We start from the raw sequence: 20558 nt of genomic DNA, 5'->3' as shown, positions 1-20558 counted from the left end.
GAGGGGAGGGAGTTGAGGATGCAAGACACTGATGATAATGATTCACCATGGAGTTTAAGCTAGGTTACTAGGGAGGGAGAAGTCATAAGGGGATAAGGTAGTACGATGTGGGTTGGAGGTCTTGATTTCAGGGCATTAGAGGGAGTAACCTGTAAAGAAAGCAGGTGGTGGTTATAGTGGGATGCTTCCAGGGTTCCATTCCTTGAACGGGACAAAGTCTAGGGTGTGATCACAGGGAGAGTGAGAGTCTGAGGTAAGAAAGAGGATAAGAGTGGGATTCATGGAGCCAAGAGGTTGTTAGAAGGATTACGTACCTGTATACTGAAATCTCCAAGAAGTGAGGGGAACAGTGTTGTAGGGTGTCACAAGATTATAAGCTCTTCACAGATGAGAGAAGTGTGTGCCCTATACAGTAGCCTCCCAAGCACAGCACAGAATGTGTAGTGTAGGCAGAGTGAATACCTGTGGGATGCTGAGGGAGAGAACAGGTCCGCTGTGAAAAGGCATGAAGCATAGATGAGCCTAGTTTTGTGAGGTAGAAGAACTGAGCCTCGGGTGCTTTGGTGGGATCATATTGAAAAGAAAGCCTCCAAGACAAGAGGGAGATTCAAACTCTGAAAATGTACCTAGCTTTGTAGGCACTAGGGTATTCCAGCTCACCCGAGAGGTGGGAATTGGCAGAGCCCTGGGAAGGCAAAGTTGTGCTTCAAGAAAACGGCAAGAAGTGCATCCCCCAGGGAAAGCTCTTTTTCCTGCAACAGAGAAAGGCCAAAGCATTTCGTGCTGGGTCAGAGTCTGTCCCTGCCCTCAGAGTGTTGGTCCCAGCAAAAGAGGGTCCTAGCACTAAAGACGTCCGAGAAATCTCCAGCTCTGTCATCTTTAAAGATGAGCAAGCGGACCAACCAGTGCGACTCCCATCCGAGTGCTACTCCATTGGGCCAGTCGGAGGACGCAGTGCCTGGGGCTTTAGGAGTTGGCCGGCGCAGTGACTCCGGGGTGACCAGGATAAATGTGTTATTTCTGGCTTTTGTCCCGAACCAGGGAGCGGGTACCATGCCGCACCGTCACCACGGCCTCCGGGTGAACTCGGGCGTGCGCTGCACCCGGGGCTCGGAGACCCAGGGTATCACCAGTGCAGTGCGGCTGCTGGGCTGCAAAGCGACGCCCCGCGGCGCGGCAGCGGGGCGGGGCGGGGCGGGGCTCCAGATGGAGAGCCCCGCACAAACTTTGCCTGCGTCCGCCCTCAGCCAATCACGAGCCTTCCTTCGGCTTTCCCCTGAAAGTCGTCCCTCCTCAGTTCTCTTTCTTTGTCCTCCTTGTTTCCCGCCGGCGTGTAGAGTCCTCGGGTACGTTGTATTTCCGTTTCCGGCGCTGTCCATGCGGGCCTGAGGAGGAGCTGCAGTTGTGTTCCCGGTAACGGTCGCGGGCTGGGGGAGGCGGCGGCGGTGGGGTCTTCGGGGCTGGGGCTCCGGGAGGGTCGCGAGTCGCGCGCGTGGTAAGGTCCTCGCTCGGTTCTCCCGGACAGTCTGCTCCCGAGCAGCGCCTCGTGGCCCGGGCAGACATATTTGGTACCTGCCGGAGAAGTGCTGAATGAATTCACGCAGAGAGCCGGCACCGGGAGGGGAGGTGACAGGGAGAGGTGAGAGGTCGTTTCCTACCGGGGTAATGCTAGCAGGTGACTTAAACCGGAGCCAGATCTGAGGACTCCAAATTGTGCTTTTCCCACCCCCATACCCCGAAAAAAGGAGGAAGGCATCCGTACAAGTTCGGAACCCAAATATAGTGGAGGAGAAAAATAATGTCTCTGGAATTCTACAGCTGTTTAGTGAAAGCGTTCCTAGAACCCAGCTCTCCTGACTCCCGGCTAGGGTTTTTTGACATTATGCTGGTATACGTGGACTTTCTGTTTCCTCTGGTGTGTGTCCGTGGGAACCTCTGGCTGACCTCCAGCGGTTGTGCACACTTCTGATGCGGCCCTTATAGCATGGTACAGAAGACGTACGTTTGTATTTCTTCCACTAGTTCAGATCGCAGCTGTAGCCGTCTCTATGCACAATGCCTAGTGCATTATAGGCCGATGCAAATATTTATCGAACTGAAATGAATTCAGTACCTTAATTGAATGAAGTGACCCTACCCCACCCTTTTTTTCTTTTTCAAGCAAGCGCAGCAGATTGTATGCGACCCAATTTCCTAAAGAACTCTCTAATCCAGTGGTTTCCAATTTATGGGCCATAAATTCCTGGGCCTCCCAGAAGTCATTGTAAGGGTCTCTACAAATCCATGTGGTGTCCAGGCGTCATCCACAGTCAGTCAGATCTCACGCACGGAGATATTGCTGTTTTTTAAAGGCATATAGATGAGTATTAGAACTTGAAAATTTTACATATTCAACAGTTTTAAAAGTAATACTGCTATTATGTTGGAGGGTTGTTAAAATGCTTTAGTTGTTCAGAATAAAATATCTTAAAAATAGTGTAAGTTTGGAGGCCATTTCATTAGTCCAGTTGATATTTAGGGCTGAGTTAGTATGGTAACCACTCGTCACATATGGCTATTTAAATTTAGAGTTGAATTAATTAAAATTAAATAAAATTTAAAATTCAGTTTCTCAGTTTCACTAGGTACATTTTAAGTTCTCAGTAGCTACATGTGGCTGGTGGCTACTGTGCTGAAAAATATAGAATATTTTCATCATTGCAGAAATGGACAGTGCTGATGTAGACACTTAAGACAAATAAAAAGTCACTTAAGCAGAGGTAACTAATTTATAGCATAACAGAGATAAGTGAAATTGGGGATAATTAATTTATTTATTTATGGCTGTGTTGGATCTTCGTTGCTGCGCGCGGGCTTTCTCTAGTTGCGAGCGGGGGCTGCTCTTCGTTGCGGTGCGCGGGCTTCTCATTGCAGTGGCTTCTCTTGTTGCGGAGCATGGACTCTAGGCACGCCGGCTTCAGTAGTTGTGGCACGAGGGCTCAGTAGTTGTGGCTCGCGAGCTCTAGAATGCAGGCTCAGTAGTTGTGGCGCACCGGCTTAGCTGCCCTGCGGCGCGTGGGATCTTCCCGGACCAGGGCTCGAACCCGTGTCCCCTGCATTGGCAGGCGGATTCTTAACCACTGCGCCACCAGGAAGTCCCAAAAGTCGGGGTAATATTAAGCAGTTTCCATGCCTGTTGGGTAAACAAATATATATCTCTTCGAAAAGACGTAAATGAAATTTACTGTTTTTCTATGGGTGTTTTCTGGATTCTAAAATGCTTCCCCTGCCCCCACCCCACTCAGTATAGGTTAGAGTTAGTTGTGGTTTGGTAAAAAGCTACTATGGAGACTAAGGACCAGAAGAAACATAGAAAGAAAAACAGTGGGCCCAAAGCTGAAAAGAAGAAGAAACGTCACCTGCAGGATCTCCAACTTGGAGATGAGGAGGGTGCCCGGAAGCGAAACCCCAGAGCGTTTGCCGTCCAGTCTGCTGTGCGGATGGCGAGATCCTTTCACAGGTATGTTTAGCTGGAGTCAGTGGTTCTTCCGGTTATTCTTTTTAAGTAGTAGGAGCCTCTCCAGAGGTTTGGATTCACGAGTCTGTTCCAACTCTGAAGGACATGGAGATGCAGGTCATATATTTTATACTGAAATGTGAGAAGTCTTTCCTGTGGGCGTCACTTTGCCTCCAGCATCTGCACACTGATTGGCTTCTTTTGTCCAAGAGAAAAAGAGTTTTTCTTTGTAGAATTTGTTGTTTGTAAACTTTACACAACCTCTGTGGTAACAGGTGTGCTTGTGTTATTTTCCGGATATGTTTCATATAATTGGAGTATGTAGTATTAAACAGCTTTATTTAATGGGTCCTTACTGTAGGTACTTTAAAGGCAATGTACTTTAAACATTATTGAATTAACTTCTCCTAGTAGGAGAGCCAAATTTAACCCAATAGCCTCTGCTTTTATTTATTATGGTGCACTGCCTCCATGTTTGCCTCTTGTTTTCTTTTTAAACTATTAAAGTCAACCAGATTTAAGGTGTGTATAGTTTTCAGCTCTGCTATTGTGTTGTATATATTTACTGAAGTGGTTATTTGGATTGGGGCCAGAAGTTAACAAGTTAATTGTATTCACACATTGTCTGTTCTGCTCTCTTTAAAGTTTGTGCTTCTAGGGATGATGCCATTTATACTTTGAAAGTGAATTTACTTTTTTTTTTTTTTTAAACAAATAGGACTCAGGATTTGAAGACAAAAAAGCATCACATTCCAGTGGTTGATCGAACTCCACTAGAGCCCCCACCAATAGTGGTAGTGGTGATGGGGCCTCCAAAAGTTGGAAAGAGCACTTTGATCCAGTGCCTCATTCGGAACTTTACCAGGCAGAAGCTGACAGAGATCAGAGGCCCTGTAACAATCGTGTCAGGTAGGAGGTGCTGTCATCTGTGGGACATGCATGTCTTTGTTTAACATTTTCTTCACTGGTAAATGGTAAAGTAATACCGTCACTCCATGTTACTGCTCTTGTACTTTTATTAAGGTGGCTGTAGCTTCAGAAAAGGATAGATTCCCAGAGATAATAATGATGTAGATGTATACCTTATTGTAACTGCTGTATGGATTTGCCAGCTGTGCTCCTCTGAAAGGCTTGGCAGGCCTGGGCAGGCTGGCTTGGTCATGGTGAGCACCTTCATTTAAGAGATAGTGAGCACCTGCTATGTACCAGGTGCACCTGTTTGCCCTCCTGAAGCCACGTTCTTGTGGAAGTGAAGGAGTTTTTCCTTTCCTTTTTCTGTGAGAACTTGTCTGCTCTGGGAAATGGTGACGTTTCTGAGGTCTGAGGGAGGATGAAACAAATTCCCAGATGGCAGTGGTAGAATCTGAAATCTCTTCTCATAGTAGTAATATAGTTGGATTGAGGCTTTTCTTTTTCTTTAAGGCATTCCCATCATTTTGACTGATTTCTTTTAGCTTAATTTAGAAATAATGATCGCTCCGTGAACATTCTGTCGCATTAGGTTTGAGGGTTTTTTCGCGGTAGTGAGAATAGGGGAAGCTTTGATAGAGACAGAAGCTTTGGCCCACTGCTGAGCAGTGGGATCACAGCCATCATGAAGCCTACTTGTCTGCCCATTCCAGCTGGAATTTTACCTGTTTGAGCGCTTGATTCCTATGGGTAGGCTTTTGATATTATTTTAAAATTAGAGAACATAACAAGAAAACTAATTTACTTTATTTGAAATTTACTTTATTTGATCAGTTTTCTCCTATAAAAATGAACTTCTGGCATACTCTTGTGAATGTACGAGGTGCTTTACTAGATGCAATTAAAAATAATAGTTAGAGTTAACAGATTTTTTTCCCAGGCTTTTTAAAAGTAGAATTTTTATCTTTTCACTTATAGGTAAAAAGCGCAGACTCACCATTATTGAATGTGGATGTGACATTAACATGATGATTGATCTGGCTAAAGTAGCGGATTTGGTAAGTCATTGGGGGCAGCATGGGTTTCTGATGGGGGTTTATAGCAATGTGATAGGTTTTTTATCCCATGTTGAAGGGAAGAAAGATTTGAGATTATTAAAAAAATGATGAGTATCATCAGGGATACAAAAGATGTGTTTGAATTGATGATGATAATAATTGTTATAGTAAACATAGAATGTGCATAATGAAATGTATTCTGAAATCTAAAAGCAGACCATAGGTCAGAGAAAACCTTTAATGAATGTAGCTAATAAAAGCTCATTAAGATATGCATACATACATACAAGTTTATAATAGTACCATTTCTTGGACCCTTACTAGGCACTGTGCTAACAGCTTTCTACAAATTTAGCTCATCTAATCCCCCAGTATGCCTTAGAGGTAAGTAGGTATTATCTCTAGTTTACGTATGATGAAATCGAGGTTCCCAGAAGTTAAGCAATTTTTCTGAGGATGAGAATTCTGCTCTTGATGGTGCCAGAAACTCTGTTCTTAATGATTATGATAAAATATGGATCTTTTTACCATACTGGGTAAAAAAATCTCATGGATTACCCTTGAGAAGTTGTCAGAGTTTATAATAGAAAATCTGTACTGTATTCAGCATCTGGAAATTGTGCAGCCTTGATTGCATTTACAGAAATGTTAATGTCTGTTAATTAGCTTTAAAACTAGCAAAAATAAGCCAAAAAGGAAAAAAAAAAATTAAACCATATTGATTAGGAAGTGTGGGGTAACAGATACCTTGTTGGTTTTTTATTGTTTTATTGAACCCTTTCTGAAGAGCTGTTTGGGGCAAAGAGCTACAGATTTTACCCTTTGGCTCAGGAAGTCTCCTAAAACATAAAATAATAAGTAATTTAATATAGATGTTACAGTTGTGCCATCTTAATATCAGAAAATAAGTACCATTCAAATTTTGAATATGTAATGCTGCCATTAATAAAAATAATTGTGTATTGCCAACACAAAATAGTATAAACTTATTAAATCTTGTGTACTTGAAATGATTGAAATAGTTCAGCATGTCATTAGTTTCTCTTTTATGTAACATATGTTGTATACTAATCTTAAAAGCATACACATATTAAGAAAGATGCCTTTCATATACATCTTTTTAAGATTTAAAAAGGAACACATGCATTTGGTAAGATATTCAAACTGTGCTACAGGGTATGCACAATGCATGATTTTGCTTTCCTTGCTCTGACCCCTAGTCTCTCAGTCCCCCTCAGCAGTATTTTCCAGATACGTATATAAATATACATACAACCCTTTTAAAGCACACACTGTTTATCATACACAGTGTTCTGTGCTTTGCTTTTTTTCACTTAGTATGTCTTGGAGGTGTAAAATAAGCACTAAGTTCAACCTCATTCTTTTTAAGTGTTCTGTTGTCTGTACCATTATTTAGCCTAGCTTAATGTTTTTTTGTTTTTGTTTTATTTATTTTTGGCTGCATTGGGTCTTTGTTGCTGTGTGTGGGCTTTCTCTAGTTGCGGCGAGCGGGGGCTACTCTTGGTTGCGGTGAGCAGGCCTCTCATTGCAGTGGCTTCTCCTGTTGCGGAGCGTGGGCTCCAGGTGCGTGAGCTCTAGAGCAGAGGCTCAGTAGTTGTGGCGCACGGGCCCAGTTGCTCCACGGCATGTGGGGTCTTCCCGGATCAGGGCTCGAACCCGTGTCCCCTGCGTTGGCAGGCGGATTCTTAACCACTGCACCACCAGGGAACCCCAGCCTAGCTTAATGTTGATTGCTCTGTTCTGGGTCATAAAGCTTCCTAAGTCACAGCGAAGGCACACAGTACATGGATTCGCACATGTGTGTGTGCGTGCACATGTATGAACATTGGAGGAGTAATAGAGGCTTTACTTATTTTTAGTTGACAAAGATTGTCAGCTCAGGGACTGTTTGCCACCCACCTGTTCTTCTGACTCTACAACCGATTGCTTGCTACTTGTCACGCCATGGTATCAAATGGGGTGTAGAAATACTCCACAGCCAGCCCACACAGCTATGCTTCCTCACAATGCTCAGTGGTCCACCTTTATGTATTTTGTGGTTTAGGATTATGAATGTTCCCTAGTTTAATCAAAGATTAAGTTTTTCTGTTTTTTTAAAAAATTATTTTTAGTTAGCTACAGAAAGATGAGGACAGAGATGTCTTAAGTCTCTAGGAATCAACTATGAAATTGTTTGTTTTGCATGTTTGAAGAGTATAAATTTTAAAAATTGGTCTTATGTACTTACATTTTCTTACAGATTACCATCCATGACTATCCTTTGACTCAGTTCTGAACTGGTAGACTTTTTTAGTTTCTGAGCAATTGCATGTTACCAATTAACTTCTAAGGTAGAGCTTTCTTACTACATACTTCCCAGTGGAAAACCTTTTTTTCCCCTGAGGAGATTGAAACAAAAATGTTTGGCTTTCTTCATGTTTTTGATGTTTTTCATTGATTACCACGTCCTCCCATTTTTTTGGATATCAGAGATCTGTTATTTGGTTTCCTTGTTATAGATCTGTTATTTGGCTTAAGAACACCTTACAAAAAACTTTATTTCTTGAAGTGAGGACTTTCAGGTAAGGGCCAAATTAGATCCGGCCCTTTCTGAGTTATTTCTCATATATGCACATTCTTTTTTTTTTTTTTTTTTTTTTTTTTTAATAAATTTATTTATTTTTGGCTGTGTTGGGTCTTCATTTCTGTGCGAGAGCTTTCTCTAGTTGCGGCGAGCGGGGGCCACTCTTCATCGCGGTGCGCAGGCTTCTCACTATCGTGGCCTCTCTTGTTGCGGAGCACAGGCTCCAGACGCGCAGGCTCAGTAGTTGTGGCTCACGGGCCCAGTTGCTCCGCTGCATGTGGGATCTTCCCAGACCAGGGCTCGAACCCGTGTCCCCTGCATTGGCAGGCGGATTCTCAACCGCTGCACCACCAGGGAAGCCCCTGCACATTCTTGAAATGTGGTTGAGACTGTGTCAAGGTTGCCTTTTAGAGCAAGTCAAAGGATAGTGTTTTCTCTATCATGGTGATTCCCTAAATTATCATTTGATTTAGTCTAGAGCAGGAGTTAGTGAACTTTTTCTATAAAGGGCCAGATAGTAGATATTTTAGGCTTTGTAGGTCCCAGTTTCTGTTGCAATCACTGAACTGCAGTTGTAGCACAAATGTAGGTGTAGACAATATGTAAACAAGTCAACATGGCTGCGTTCCAATAGAACTTTAGTTATAAAACAAGTGATGGGCCAGATTTGGCTCATGAGCCATAGTTTGGTGATGGACTATTTTGGGTAGCCTCCTTGAGAAATTGTGTCTTCTGTTTTTAGGTTCTGATGCTTATAGATGCCAGCTTTGGGTTTGAAATGGAAACATTTGAGTTCCTAAACATCTGTCAAGTACATGGCTTTCCTAAAATTATGGGCGTTCTCACTCACCTAGATTCCTTTAAGTATAATAAGCAACTGAAGAAGACAAAGAAGCGACTAAAACACAGGTTCTGGACAGAAGTCTACCCGGTAGGAAGAGAATTAATTATTGAATACTAACACTATAATCCTTTAAAAACAGAATGAGTGGGAGAGATTAACAAACATCTTTACAGGATCACCTCCTTAGTTTCCTTAATATATCTGTTCATAGTCCCTAGAATATTTCCTTGAGATGGTCTTTATTCCGGACCTCTTGGTGTGTCTCATTTGTCTCTGCATCCCCCAGCACCAGGCAGTGTCTGGCTCTTAAGTATTTTGGATTTGTGATTTAATACAATTTGTCCCAAGTTTTTCCGTGTTACAGGACCAGGAGCTATAGCGCACACATACTGCCACTCCTTCCTCTCCCCCATATTACTGTGTTGTGTCCCATCGGTCATAAAATTTTTTCTGTGCCCAGGAGCCTCACTGTTCCTTATGTATCCATACTCCAGATAGATGCCACTCCTTGACTTGAAACTAAATATATTTGCAGTTCTGTCCATACAAAGCCCTAAAAAGATGAGTCCTGAAAGAAGCCAGAGAAGTTCTGGAAGCATTGGCACAGTGGGTCGCTAGAAGTCTCCCTTTCTTAGGATTGCTTCTTATTTAAAGGCCTTTATTTTGGTGCAGTGTTGACAAGAATTTCATTGAAATTTAATTTTTTGTTTTTCTTAATATTTAGGGTGCCAAGCTATTTTACCTTTCTGGAATGGTACACGGAGAATATCAAAACCAAGAAATTCACAATCTGGGCCGTTTTATTACAGTTATGAAGTTTAGGCCTCTTACATGGCAGACTTCTCACCCTTATATCCTGGCAGACAGGTAAAAAGTGAATGCAAACTTTTTCTTCCTGACCCATATGTTTCAAAGCGAAAAAGTTAGGAAAAGAACAATAATAGAGCTTATTTTTGAATAGTGGTGAGAGAAATGTACTTGATGGAAAATATCTACTTTTCTTGTATCATTACTTAAAGATGCTGTGGCTTCAGGAGTAACGTATGAAATGTTTAGAAAAATGTGAGGATTCTGAAGCATTTAAAGCTACAGGATGTGGGCCCCATCCTGCTTTTTTACCCTTAATTTTCAGTGATGCTGTCTTTGGACCGTGGTGCTCCAGTCACTCAGATGTGCCCTGTGCTTTCCTTCCTTTATGCTTTTTTCATATATTTTGTCAGCCTGGAATACCCTTTCTCCACCTGCCAGAATCCAAACCACACTAAAAAATCCAGGTCAAAGCTTAATCTTCTTCCATAAATGGTTTTTCTGGATATGTTCTCTACTTTTCCTCAACTCCAGGGCCATGTCGTTTCCCATCTTTGGTGTCTTGCTTGTGGAATGTGTATCCTGTAGAGCCTGAGAGAGATGCAGTCATGTGTTTGCCCCTTTGCCCCTGGTAGATGGTGAACTCTGCTCCCTTATTTCTGTATTTTCTATACTTTTCTAAACAATATGGGTAGTGAATTACTGAATGTGATGAATCACTGAAATGTGAAGAGAGGTACAAGAACTCTGACATTTATTTCTGCCGTATAATTGGGTTTTATTTTTCTAGGATGGAAGATTTGACAAACCCAGAAGATATTCGAACAAATATCAAGTGTGACCGAAAGGTGTCTCTTTATGGTTATCTAAGAGGAGGATACTTGAAAGATAAAAGCCAAATTCACATACCAGGTATCCTTTTGTCGTAAAATATACTATATTTGTAAAACTCTTGGGATGACTTCATTTCTCAGGAAAACTGAAAAATGGCCATACAAGATAGAGCCATCTTCCTGGAGGTTTTAAGAGTTAACTCAGCTCTGCATTGGCCACCCAAGGTGTTGAGTTGACCAAATTTCCTCTGCTCTGATGGTGTTGTTTAGCTAAAGAGATACAGTGCTAGTGTCAAACTGTGCCCTTGTTGTGGTTGAAGCCTTCCGACTGTGGGCCATTTCTGCCGCCAGTCACTCATCAGCTGAAGCCATCTTCCTGTGTCTGTCTTCCAGGTGTAGGAGATTTTGCTGTGAGTGACGTCAGTTTCCTCCCAGACCCCTGTGCGCTTCCTGAACAACAAAAGAAGCGCTGTTTAAATGAGAAGGAGAAGTTGGTGTATGCACCTTTCTCTGGAGTTGGTGGTGTGCTGTATGACAAAGATGCGGTCTATGTCGACCTTGGGGGCAGCCATGGCTTCCAGGAATCGGTGAGAGGGAAGTCACGGGAAGTTATGTAGTCATCTTTTATTTACTGATGCTTTTTATCTTTAGTCATATTTATGATAAAGGCCACAGTGCATATTGTAAATGTTCAAAATACTTAAATTGCACCAAGCAGAAAGTAAAAGTCACATCCTCCATACCTCCCTGCTGCCGACACACACAGGGGATCCCATGTCCCCAGTGTGAGCTTTGGAAGCAGTTTGGTGCCTGTACTTCCCATTTCTCATCATATAAAATTGATATGTTTTCTAGCTCTCTTTGGTCATTCTCTTTTTTTTCTGTTTTTCTCTAAACATATACATATTTATTTAGATTATATATCTAAATTATTATATATTTTTTGCAGATACCATATATATGGTATTTGTGTGTGTGTTAGAGAGAAATAGTATTTGTTATATGGGATCCAACTGTAAATGCTTTTGCAACTTTTTGGGGGCACCTAAGAATATGTGAATCTGTTTTTCCCCTGTTAGTATTCATAGAACTGCTTCAGTTTTTTCATAGCTGTGTAGTATTTCATCATATAGATAAACTTTGTTTACTGAACCAGTCCTTGGAGGGCTATGGTGCTCAGTCCCAGTTTCCCCTGGTTTGAGCAGTACTATAGTGAGCGCCTTCGCCCATGCAGCTTTGCTCACTGGGAGGGGACTTTTTATGCAGTAAATTCCTTGAAGTGCAATTTTTGTATCAAAGGTAACAGATTTTTAAAAAATAGACTCCAGATTTTTATTTCTTTGACTGTTCTGAAATGGAATTTTTCTGTAAATGCTTTCTGTAGCATTGGCAACACAGTATTTAGGTTATCAGACTGTATACTCCATGCACTTTGGAAAAGTTTAATGAGGACAGAGATCAATTTTAGGCCTTGTTGTAAGAATTCTTCTTTTTCTTCCTTTTCTTTTTTTTTTTTTTTTGAGGCAGTAAGAAAGGTTCTCAGGAACTGTGTTTAAGGTAATTTTGAGAAACTGATTGAAACCAGTGTGTTTTTCTTCAGAATCCTTGTGCATTCCTCACTTTCCCTTTCTTGGTGGCCTTGACAGGAGGAGGTGAGGCCCACCCATGAACTGGTCCAGAGTCTCATTTCCACCCATTCCACTATTGATGCCAAGATGGCTTCAAGTAGAGTGACACTTTTTTCTGATTCCAAACCACTGGGGTCAGAGGATATAGATAATCAAGGGTAAGTGTGCTGTTTTTGTGTTCTTAAAAAAAATTATATTACATAAGGTTATATCATACATCATTCTGCCATCATAAAACGTTTTGGTGGGATTCATTCCAGGTTGTTTGGTTTTGCTTTTTGCTTTGTACCTGCTTGTATTTCTGAGGGCTCTTTACTTATGTGACATTACATGGAAGTATTTTCTTGAAATCATATGAAGGATTCAGTTTTTTAACAGACTCAGAATATTCCTTAAATTTCACAAAACCTTTTCCATAGGTTGCTTTTGTTTCTTAGGAGTCCTGAGGCCCCTTGGCTTTATTTTAATGGGCCAAAGTAACAAGCAGAGTCAAGGAGCTTTTTCAGGTCGCTGTCCAGAAGCCACATACCTTGTCTCTAAAATTTTTACTTAGATTGTGTTGTAATATCTCCTGTGGCTTAATTTCCACTAATATAGGGCTTATGTGAGTTATTATCAGTCTGGGTTGGGAATTTGTATATTTATACATAGTGGGTATTTTGGTTTTATTGTAGTGATTTATGACTGCCAATAAAAATTAGTCTGAAAATGATTGAGATCATCTAATTTATCATTTATTATAAGTATATACAAAAGCAGGAAAAATGTTTTGGAAAAAAATCATCTGCTGCCCTCTAACTAGCAGATGGTATAGCATGGTAATTAAGTGCAGTGGGCTTACTAGTTTGAGGAAATCAGTTAATTTCCTAATATCTCACAGGAGTTGTGATGATTAAACACAGTAGTGCACATAAACTACTTATCATGGTGCCTGACAGATAAGAAGTATCACTAAAAGATCCCTGTTATTACGATCATTATTATTAGCTATTTTCATTTTTGAGCATTCCTGTAATTATCCTTGTGTACATGGATACTCTAACATAGTTACAGTTATAATACACATAAAATTTTTATATCTATATTGTGAACATTTCCTTTTTCTATATAGTTTCTTATATATAGTCATCATTTTGTTATTATTGACGTATTCAAACTTATCCATTCTCTTTTAGTACAATTTTTAGTATTTTTCTAATTGGTTTTTTTTTTACAGTTTTATATAATACTGCTACATTAAATAGCTTGATAGTTTTTTATTTCATCGCATAGTTTTGGCATCTTGATGATTCTTCTTTATCAAGTATTGCATTGGTGATTTCAAAATGGGAATATTCTTAGTCAGTTATTCCTTCTCCATTCATTAGCTGGCATTCTTTAACAAAGAGCTTTCACCCCTTTATTTTAGTATCACTGTTGACTAATGGAGTTTTAAAAAAATATTTGTTGTTATCCCATTACTATCATTCGTCTTTGTGATGTTTATATTGTCCCTTCAGTCTGTCTTCTGTGTCCTTTTGGCGTGTCCCTGTTATTGCTTGAGTGCTTTTTGCTTTCTGACAGCAGGATGTTCCAGGCTTACTTTGTGCTTTCCCTGCCTTGGACCTGCAGTCAGCCATTTCTCTAAGGATCATCTGTTTCAAGCTTGGAACTAATGGGTCTTCTAAAAGATCTGTTAAGCACTCACTTCCCTTTTGAGCAGTTTCTTTCTAAAATTAGATGTTTTTTAAAAAGGTTATCTCTTTATTTTCCCTATAAGTTCTTTTGTAGAGTGGTATTATGGAAATATGCATGAGTTTGCTTATTAACTATTCCAGTATTTACCAAATCATTCCTTTATATGCTATGTCATTTAAAATCATTCCTTGACATTATTTTCTATTTCTTTGCATATTTATTGACTTGCAGATTAGCTGGTTATTGTACAAATAGAATTATTTTGCATTTTCTCTTTAATATAGGCTGTGGATGCCAAAAGAGGAAAAGCAGGTGGATTTGAAAACTGGTCGAGTGCGTCGGAAAGCCATTTTTGGAGATGAAGAAGATGAGTCTGGAGATAGTGATGATGAAGATGATAAAGAAATGTCTGAAGGTGACAGGTTGGAAAATAGCTCTAGTGATGATGAAACAGAAGAGGGGGAAGATGCTGAAATGACTGGTAAACAGTATATGTCTGGTAAAGGTATCAAACGGCAAAAACTTGAGATGGAAGAAGACGTTGAGGTGGATTTGCCAGCGTTTGCTGACAGTGATGATGACCTTGAGAGAAGCTCAGTAGAAGAAGCAACAGAGGAAGCTGATGAAAGCATTGAAGAAGAGGACTCCACTGCAGAGGAAGAGAGGGATATTTTAGAATCTAAAGCTGTTAGAAAAGGTGGTAAGCCAGGACTGTTACAAACTAATGGTCTGAGTGATAGTTTGAATCTGGAGAAGTCTTTGACAATGAAAAAAGCAACCCTCACCACTTCAGATTCAGGTCATTGCACAGCTGAAGAGGCATTTGCATCTGAAGATGAATCTGAAGAAAACTCCTCTCTCAGTACAGGGGAGGAGGATTCAGAAAATGAAGAGGTTATTAGGAAAAAGTTTCCAAAGCCTTCTCAAGTGGTCAGTAGTCAGAAACTGGGGTCAGAGAACTTAATTGATGAGACCAGTGATATAGAAGACTTACTCAGAGAGGAAGAAGATTATAAGGAAGAAAAGAACTATTCCACAGAAACTTCAGGTATGCTTAAATTTAATTTAACTGCCATTACAAACTTGGCACTGAAAATGTTCTACAAATAGAATGTCTACCATTTGGGGTCTGCTGTTTTGGAGACTTTGTTAACTGTTCAAGTATTACACCTCATTAAAGGATTTCAGGATGAATGAGTGATGAGCTTGAAGCAGAGAGGACAGACAAACAGACTTAACTGATGTCTGGGTTGGTCCTTTCAGGTGCCCTCAAGTGGAAGGAAGACCTTTCCAGGAAGGCAGCTGAGGCCTTTCTGAGGCAGCAACAAACAACTCCAAACCTTCGAAAGCTCATTTATGGGACAGGTAAAGGAGCTCTGGTTCAGATCTAGAAACATTTTAGTTTCTTAGACTATTTTCTGAAAAGGAGATGAAGAAATTGGTTAGGGGATTTGGGTGGTACTTTTGATATCCATAAGATATTCCTGGCCGTCATAGTTTGTATTTGGCAGATGTTTTTAATCATCAGCTCATGAGGACTGTAAATCAGTCGTGCGAAGTAGATTTATGGGTTTGCCATAAAACTTTTGATAAGAATAGTCTTCATTATGTCATTTTGTACCCCCTATAGAAAATCCTTCATGAATTTTTTTGTAGAATTTAGTACCAGAAAAATAATTCTGCCTGAAAAGGTGTTTTTTCCTCTCTGAGAATGAGTGCTCTGTATTACTCATTCTGTTTTTTCCTTTTGCCTTTCTCCTCTGATTTTATATTTTATTAAATTTGTCTATATGTTCTTTTTGGAAAGAGCTTGACTCAGTAATGCAAAAAATAAAGTGGTGAACCTGGTATTGTGGTCCCTATTTACTGTATGGTTAGAACAAGGCCAAGGAGTATATGTGAGGTAGGAGCATGGAATCGGGGGGTTGGTATTTACTGATTTCCATTCAGGTTTTGTCTAAGTACTCTAAGTGATTAGAGACTCAGCACTCTTCAAGAGAAGCTATGATAATTGAAAGGTCTGTCTTTAAATGTCCCCTCCCTGCCCCATCCCCCTGTATTCTGCCTCCTCAATGGACACTTTGCTGCTGCCTTGCAGTAGGGCAGATGTCCTCCAGACCTGCTCAGCAGTAGTTCCATGGCCTTTCTGTGTCTGTGGCTGATGCGCTCAGGGGCACACACCATACCTACTGCAAACAGAGACCTTCAGTCCCTAGTCCTCTAGTGGGTGGATTTATTCTCACTTTTCTATCATGGTGGTCTCTTTAGTGACAGAGGATAATGAAGAAGAAGATGGTGATACCAAGGAAGAGCTCGGAGGGTTGTTTCGTGTCAACCAGTCTGCCAGCGAGTGTAAGCACAAGGCTGACTCTTTGGACTGCTCCAGATTTCATGTGGAGGTGCCCCATGATTGGGATTTAGAGGAGGTGAGGCTGAATATAAATAGTATATTTGACTTAATGAGAAAATTAGGGAATTTTTTAAAAAGATTATGTGATTTCAGTATTGCCTACCTGTTATTTGCTTCTTATTTTTTTTTTTTTTTCACATCTTCATTGGAGTATAATTGCTTTACAATGGTGTGTTAGTTTTCAACTCTTAGCGTGAATAGTATTGTTAATCTTTATTTTGAAGCATTGCACGTAGGTTTTCATACATTTGAGATACTTTGTGTTTTATAACTAGGAGATATGTAGTGTCCCTGAGTTAACATTTATAATTTCTACATTTGTAAGCAAACAGGAATCCATGACACTGGTAAATTTTCTTCCCCCACTCATCACTCTCTGGTCACACCAGAGAATTCATTCAGTTCTTAAACTTGCCAGGTTTAATCCCATCTTAGACCTCTTGTCTTCTGTTTTCTTTTCTGGAATGTTCTTCTGATCTTCCCAAGGCTGACTTCTTTTGATCATTCGGTTTAGCTGAAATGTCACTCCTCAGGGAGGCCCAATGACTATCGTATTATGTATTTTAATTCACTGTGTAGCACTTGTGCACTTCACGAGATTTTTATGTAAGCATTTTTTGGGTAAAATTTAATACAGATTATAGAAAACCACATAAAAGTAATTGTTTAACTTAATGGATTACTAGGTGAGCACCTCTAACCACCATGTGTCCATCCTACTCATAGTCCTCTCCTCCCTGCAGAAGGAATCACCACTCTTATGACAATCATTTCCTTCTTTCCTTTATAATTTCATCCTCCAAGTATGTATTGGTAAACACCAAAGTTTAGTTTTACCAGGTTATTTTTGTTTAGTTTTCTCTATGCCTTTTAAATCTCTCAATCTACAGTATTCCCCTCCACCCATCTCTTTTTTCCTTACCTTTTCACTTGTTTAAGAAGCCAAATATTTGATGTGTAGAGTTTCTCGTATTCTGGATTTCCTGGACGCATTGCATCCCTATGTGCGGTCTGTCAGACTCCACTCTTCTCTATATTTCCTATAAATTGGTACAGAGCAATACCAATAGAATTGTCTATGGTGATGGGTAAAGAATTGTCTTATGTGGCTACTTGTGGCTATTGAGCACTTTAAATGTGGCTAGTGAGACAGAACTAAAATTTTAATTTTATTTAAGTTTTGTTTAATTTTAATTAGAATTTAAATAACCACATGTTGTAGCTACCCTCTGGACAATGCATCTAGAAGTTTGATTAGATTTAGGTTTGAGGTTTTTGTTTTTTGTTTTCAAATTTTTTGGCAAGACTGCTTCCTAGGTGGTGGTGTTTTTTCATTAGGAGGCACATAAAATCATCTTGTGATGTTAGCTATTGATGCTCAATGCCTAGATCCATTAATTTATTAAGGATGTAAAATGGTGATATTTTGTTCAAATTTCTCTCGTTAGCTGGAATACTTCTATAAAGAGAAGCTTCTCATCTACTATTTGGTTACCCAGTTCCATATAAGCAGTATAAATGCTTGATTATTTTTATCAGTTTTCAGAACGATTCTCCAAAGGTGACTTTTTTTTTTTAAGTTTTTTTTTTAACTCATGAATTTAAATATAGTTGATGTGTTTCCTTCCACTGCACTTGTTATCCTTACTGATGATCATATTTATCACATCCGTGACCAGTGAGAGTCTCTTCAGATTGGCTCCTGAGTCCTTTTGACATGATCCTAGTAGTCCTTAGATTGCTTCATTGCTGTCTGATATGATAAGGTGTTTCCAGTATCATCTTGTACATTTATGATGCCAGACTTGGAAACAGCCATAAGAAGTCCTGATTTTTCTTAGTACAAAATGGTATTTCAGCATCACAGTCTAGGTCTATGTATACTCATTGCAATGGGTCAGTCATTGTTTCTAGGCCTTTTCAGTGACCAGAGCTAGGAAAATTCATACATACATTTTCAATTCAGATTCAGGACTACAGGGTTCTTACTTAATCTCTTTTATCTTTTTTTTTTTTTTAATCTCTTTTATCTTATGTTTATATCTCTTGTTTTTCCACTGTAGAATTAGTCCCTGTTTGAACTTGAAGATGATTAAATTAGAAAATTGTGTAATTATTTGCTTTATCCCAATTATACATAGAAGTGTCAGAATAACATTACACATGTTTCTATTAATATGATTACTGAAAACTTAAATTTTTTTCCTTTTTAAAAAAAAAAAATTATTTATTTATTTATTTGGCTGTGCGGGGTCTTAGTTGCGGCACGCGGGATCTTTGTTGCCGTGTGTGGTATCTTTTAGTTGCAGCATGCGGGATCTAGTTCCCTGACCAGGGATCAAACCCGGGACCCCTGCATTTGGAGCATGGAGTCTTAACTGCTGGACCACCAGGGAAGTCCCCTGAAGTTTTTTTCTTATATGTTCTCCCTTTTGTTTTTTCAAAAGTGGCTACACCATTTTGCATTCTCACCAGCAGTATATATAGCTTTTGAGTCCTCCACATCGGAATAACATCACCAACACTTGTTATTACCTGTTGTTGTTTTTGTTGTTCTTGTTTTTTATTGTTATAACCATTCTAGGAGGTGTGATGTAATATCTCATTGCAGTTTTGATTTGCCTTTTCCTGATGCCTAATGATGTTAGACATCTTTTCATGTGCTTGTTTTCCATTTGTATATATTATTTGAAGAAATATCTATTCATACTGTTTTCCCATTTGAAAAATTGGGTTATTTGTCTTTTTATCATTGAGTATGTATTCAGGATCCAAGTCCCCTTATCAAGTATATGATTTGCAAATATTTTCTCCTATTCTGTAGGTTATCTTTTCTGTGCCCTTTGAGGCACGAAGTTTTAAATTTTGATGAAATCCAATTTCTCTGTATTTTTGTTGTTGTTGGTATCATAGCTAAGAAACCATTGCCAAATCCAAAATCATGAAGATTTACTCCTATGGTTTGTGTAAGGGTTTTATAGTTTAGCTCTTACGTTTAGGTCTTTGATACACTTTGAGTTAATTTTTGTATTTGGTGTGAGATGAGTCCAACTTCATTCTTTTGCATGTGGATATCTAGTTGTCCTAGCACATGTTGAAAAGTCTGTTCTTTCCCCTATTGCCTTGTCTTGGCACCCTGGGTGAAAATCACTTGACCGTAGATACATGGGTTTATTTATGGACTCTTAATTATATTCCACTGATCTATACATCTGTCCTTATGCTAGTACCGTACTATTTTGATTACTGTTGTTTTGTAGTAAGTTTTGAAATCACGAAGTGTGAATCCCCCAACTTTGTTCTTTTTCAAGATTGTTTTGTCTTTTCTGGATCCCTTGGGTTTTCTATATTTTAGAATCAAAGAATTCTTTGCAGAATCTTCTTCTGCAAAGAAACCAACTGGGATTCTGATAGGGATTGCACTGACTTGGGTAGTATTGAGACCTTAACAATACCAAGTCTTCTAATCTGTTAACATGGGATGCCTTTCCATTTATTTAGATCTTTTCTTTAAAGAATGTTTTGTAGTTATAAGAGTATAAGCTTTGCACGTCTTTTGTTGGATTTATTCCTAGTATTCTTTTTGATGTGATTATAAAAGGAACCGTTTTCTGAATTTCATTTTTGGATATTCATTCCTAGTGTATAGAAATAAAGTTTACTGTTGTATATTGATCTAGTATCTTGCGATCTTGCTGAAGTCATTTATTCTGATAGTTTTTCAGTAGATTCCTTAGGGTTTTCTATACACAAGATCATACCACCTGTGAATAGAGATAGTTTTTCTTTCTAAACTGGATGCCTTTTATTTTAATTTCTTACCTAATGGCCCTGACTAGAACGCCTAGTACAGTGTTGAATAGAAGTGATGAGAGGAGACATCCTTGTCTTACTACTGATCTTAAGGGGAAAGCTCTCAGTCTTTCACCATTAAGTGTGATGTTAACTGTGGGTTTTTTATGGATGCTTTTTATCAGATTTAGGAAGTTCCCTTCTAAGTTTGTTGAGGGTTTTTATCATGGAGGGTCTATTTTTTTAAATTTATTTGGTCCTTGGTTCCCCTAAGTCAATTGTTAAGCTTCATGAAAGCAAGGATCTTTTGGAACAGTTTGCCATTCAGTGCCTGCAAAGCTTCTTGGCACAGAGTAGATGTTCAGTAAATATTTACTGAGTGATTGTAGGCATGAAGGAATGAGTAAATGAGCAGATTTGCTTTTGCATCCATTGTAATCATGCTAGCTTCAAGGCTACTCTTTGAGAGTGAGGTTGTATCTGAAAAATGTGAATCATGATCAAAATGTGATTGAAAGCC

General features: G+C 39.5%; 1 protein-coding gene across 3 annotated transcripts in view; it reads left to right on the top strand.

The window, feature by feature from the left end:
- The first annotated feature begins 1312 nt into the window (after window positions 1-1312).
- The window catches only part of BMS1 (BMS1 ribosome biogenesis factor), a 44246-nt gene continuing 25000 nt past the window's right edge, over window positions 1313-20558 (top strand). The window contains exons 1-12 of one of the 3 annotated variants that reach the window (XM_082408674.1): window positions 1313-1413; window positions 3290-3499; window positions 4215-4405; window positions 5384-5463; window positions 8790-8978; window positions 9616-9758; window positions 10489-10610; window positions 10925-11118; window positions 12178-12317; window positions 14121-14884; window positions 15100-15201; window positions 16102-16262. In XM_082408674.1, the coding sequence (XP_082264800.1) occupies window positions 3324-3499; window positions 4215-4405; window positions 5384-5463; window positions 8790-8978; window positions 9616-9758; window positions 10489-10610; window positions 10925-11118; window positions 12178-12317; window positions 14121-14884; window positions 15100-15201; window positions 16102-16262 (2262 nt within the window). In that variant the 5' untranslated portion in view covers window positions 1313-1413; window positions 3290-3323. Of the gene's footprint in view, window positions 1414-3284; window positions 3500-4214; window positions 4406-5383; window positions 5464-8789; window positions 8979-9615; window positions 9759-10488; window positions 10611-10924; window positions 11119-12177; window positions 12318-14120; window positions 14885-15099; window positions 15202-16101; window positions 16263-20558 lie in introns of all 3 variants that reach the window. The other 2 variants (XM_082408675.1, XM_082408673.1) reach the window with 2 other exon arrangements.

This window comes from Balaenoptera borealis (assembly GCF_965194805.1).
Source record: "Balaenoptera borealis genome assembly, chromosome: 10".
In the NCBI taxonomy this organism is placed as follows: domain Eukaryota; kingdom Metazoa; phylum Chordata; class Mammalia; order Artiodactyla; family Balaenopteridae; genus Balaenoptera; species Balaenoptera borealis.
This window is presented reverse-complemented; position numbering and strand designations above follow the sequence as displayed.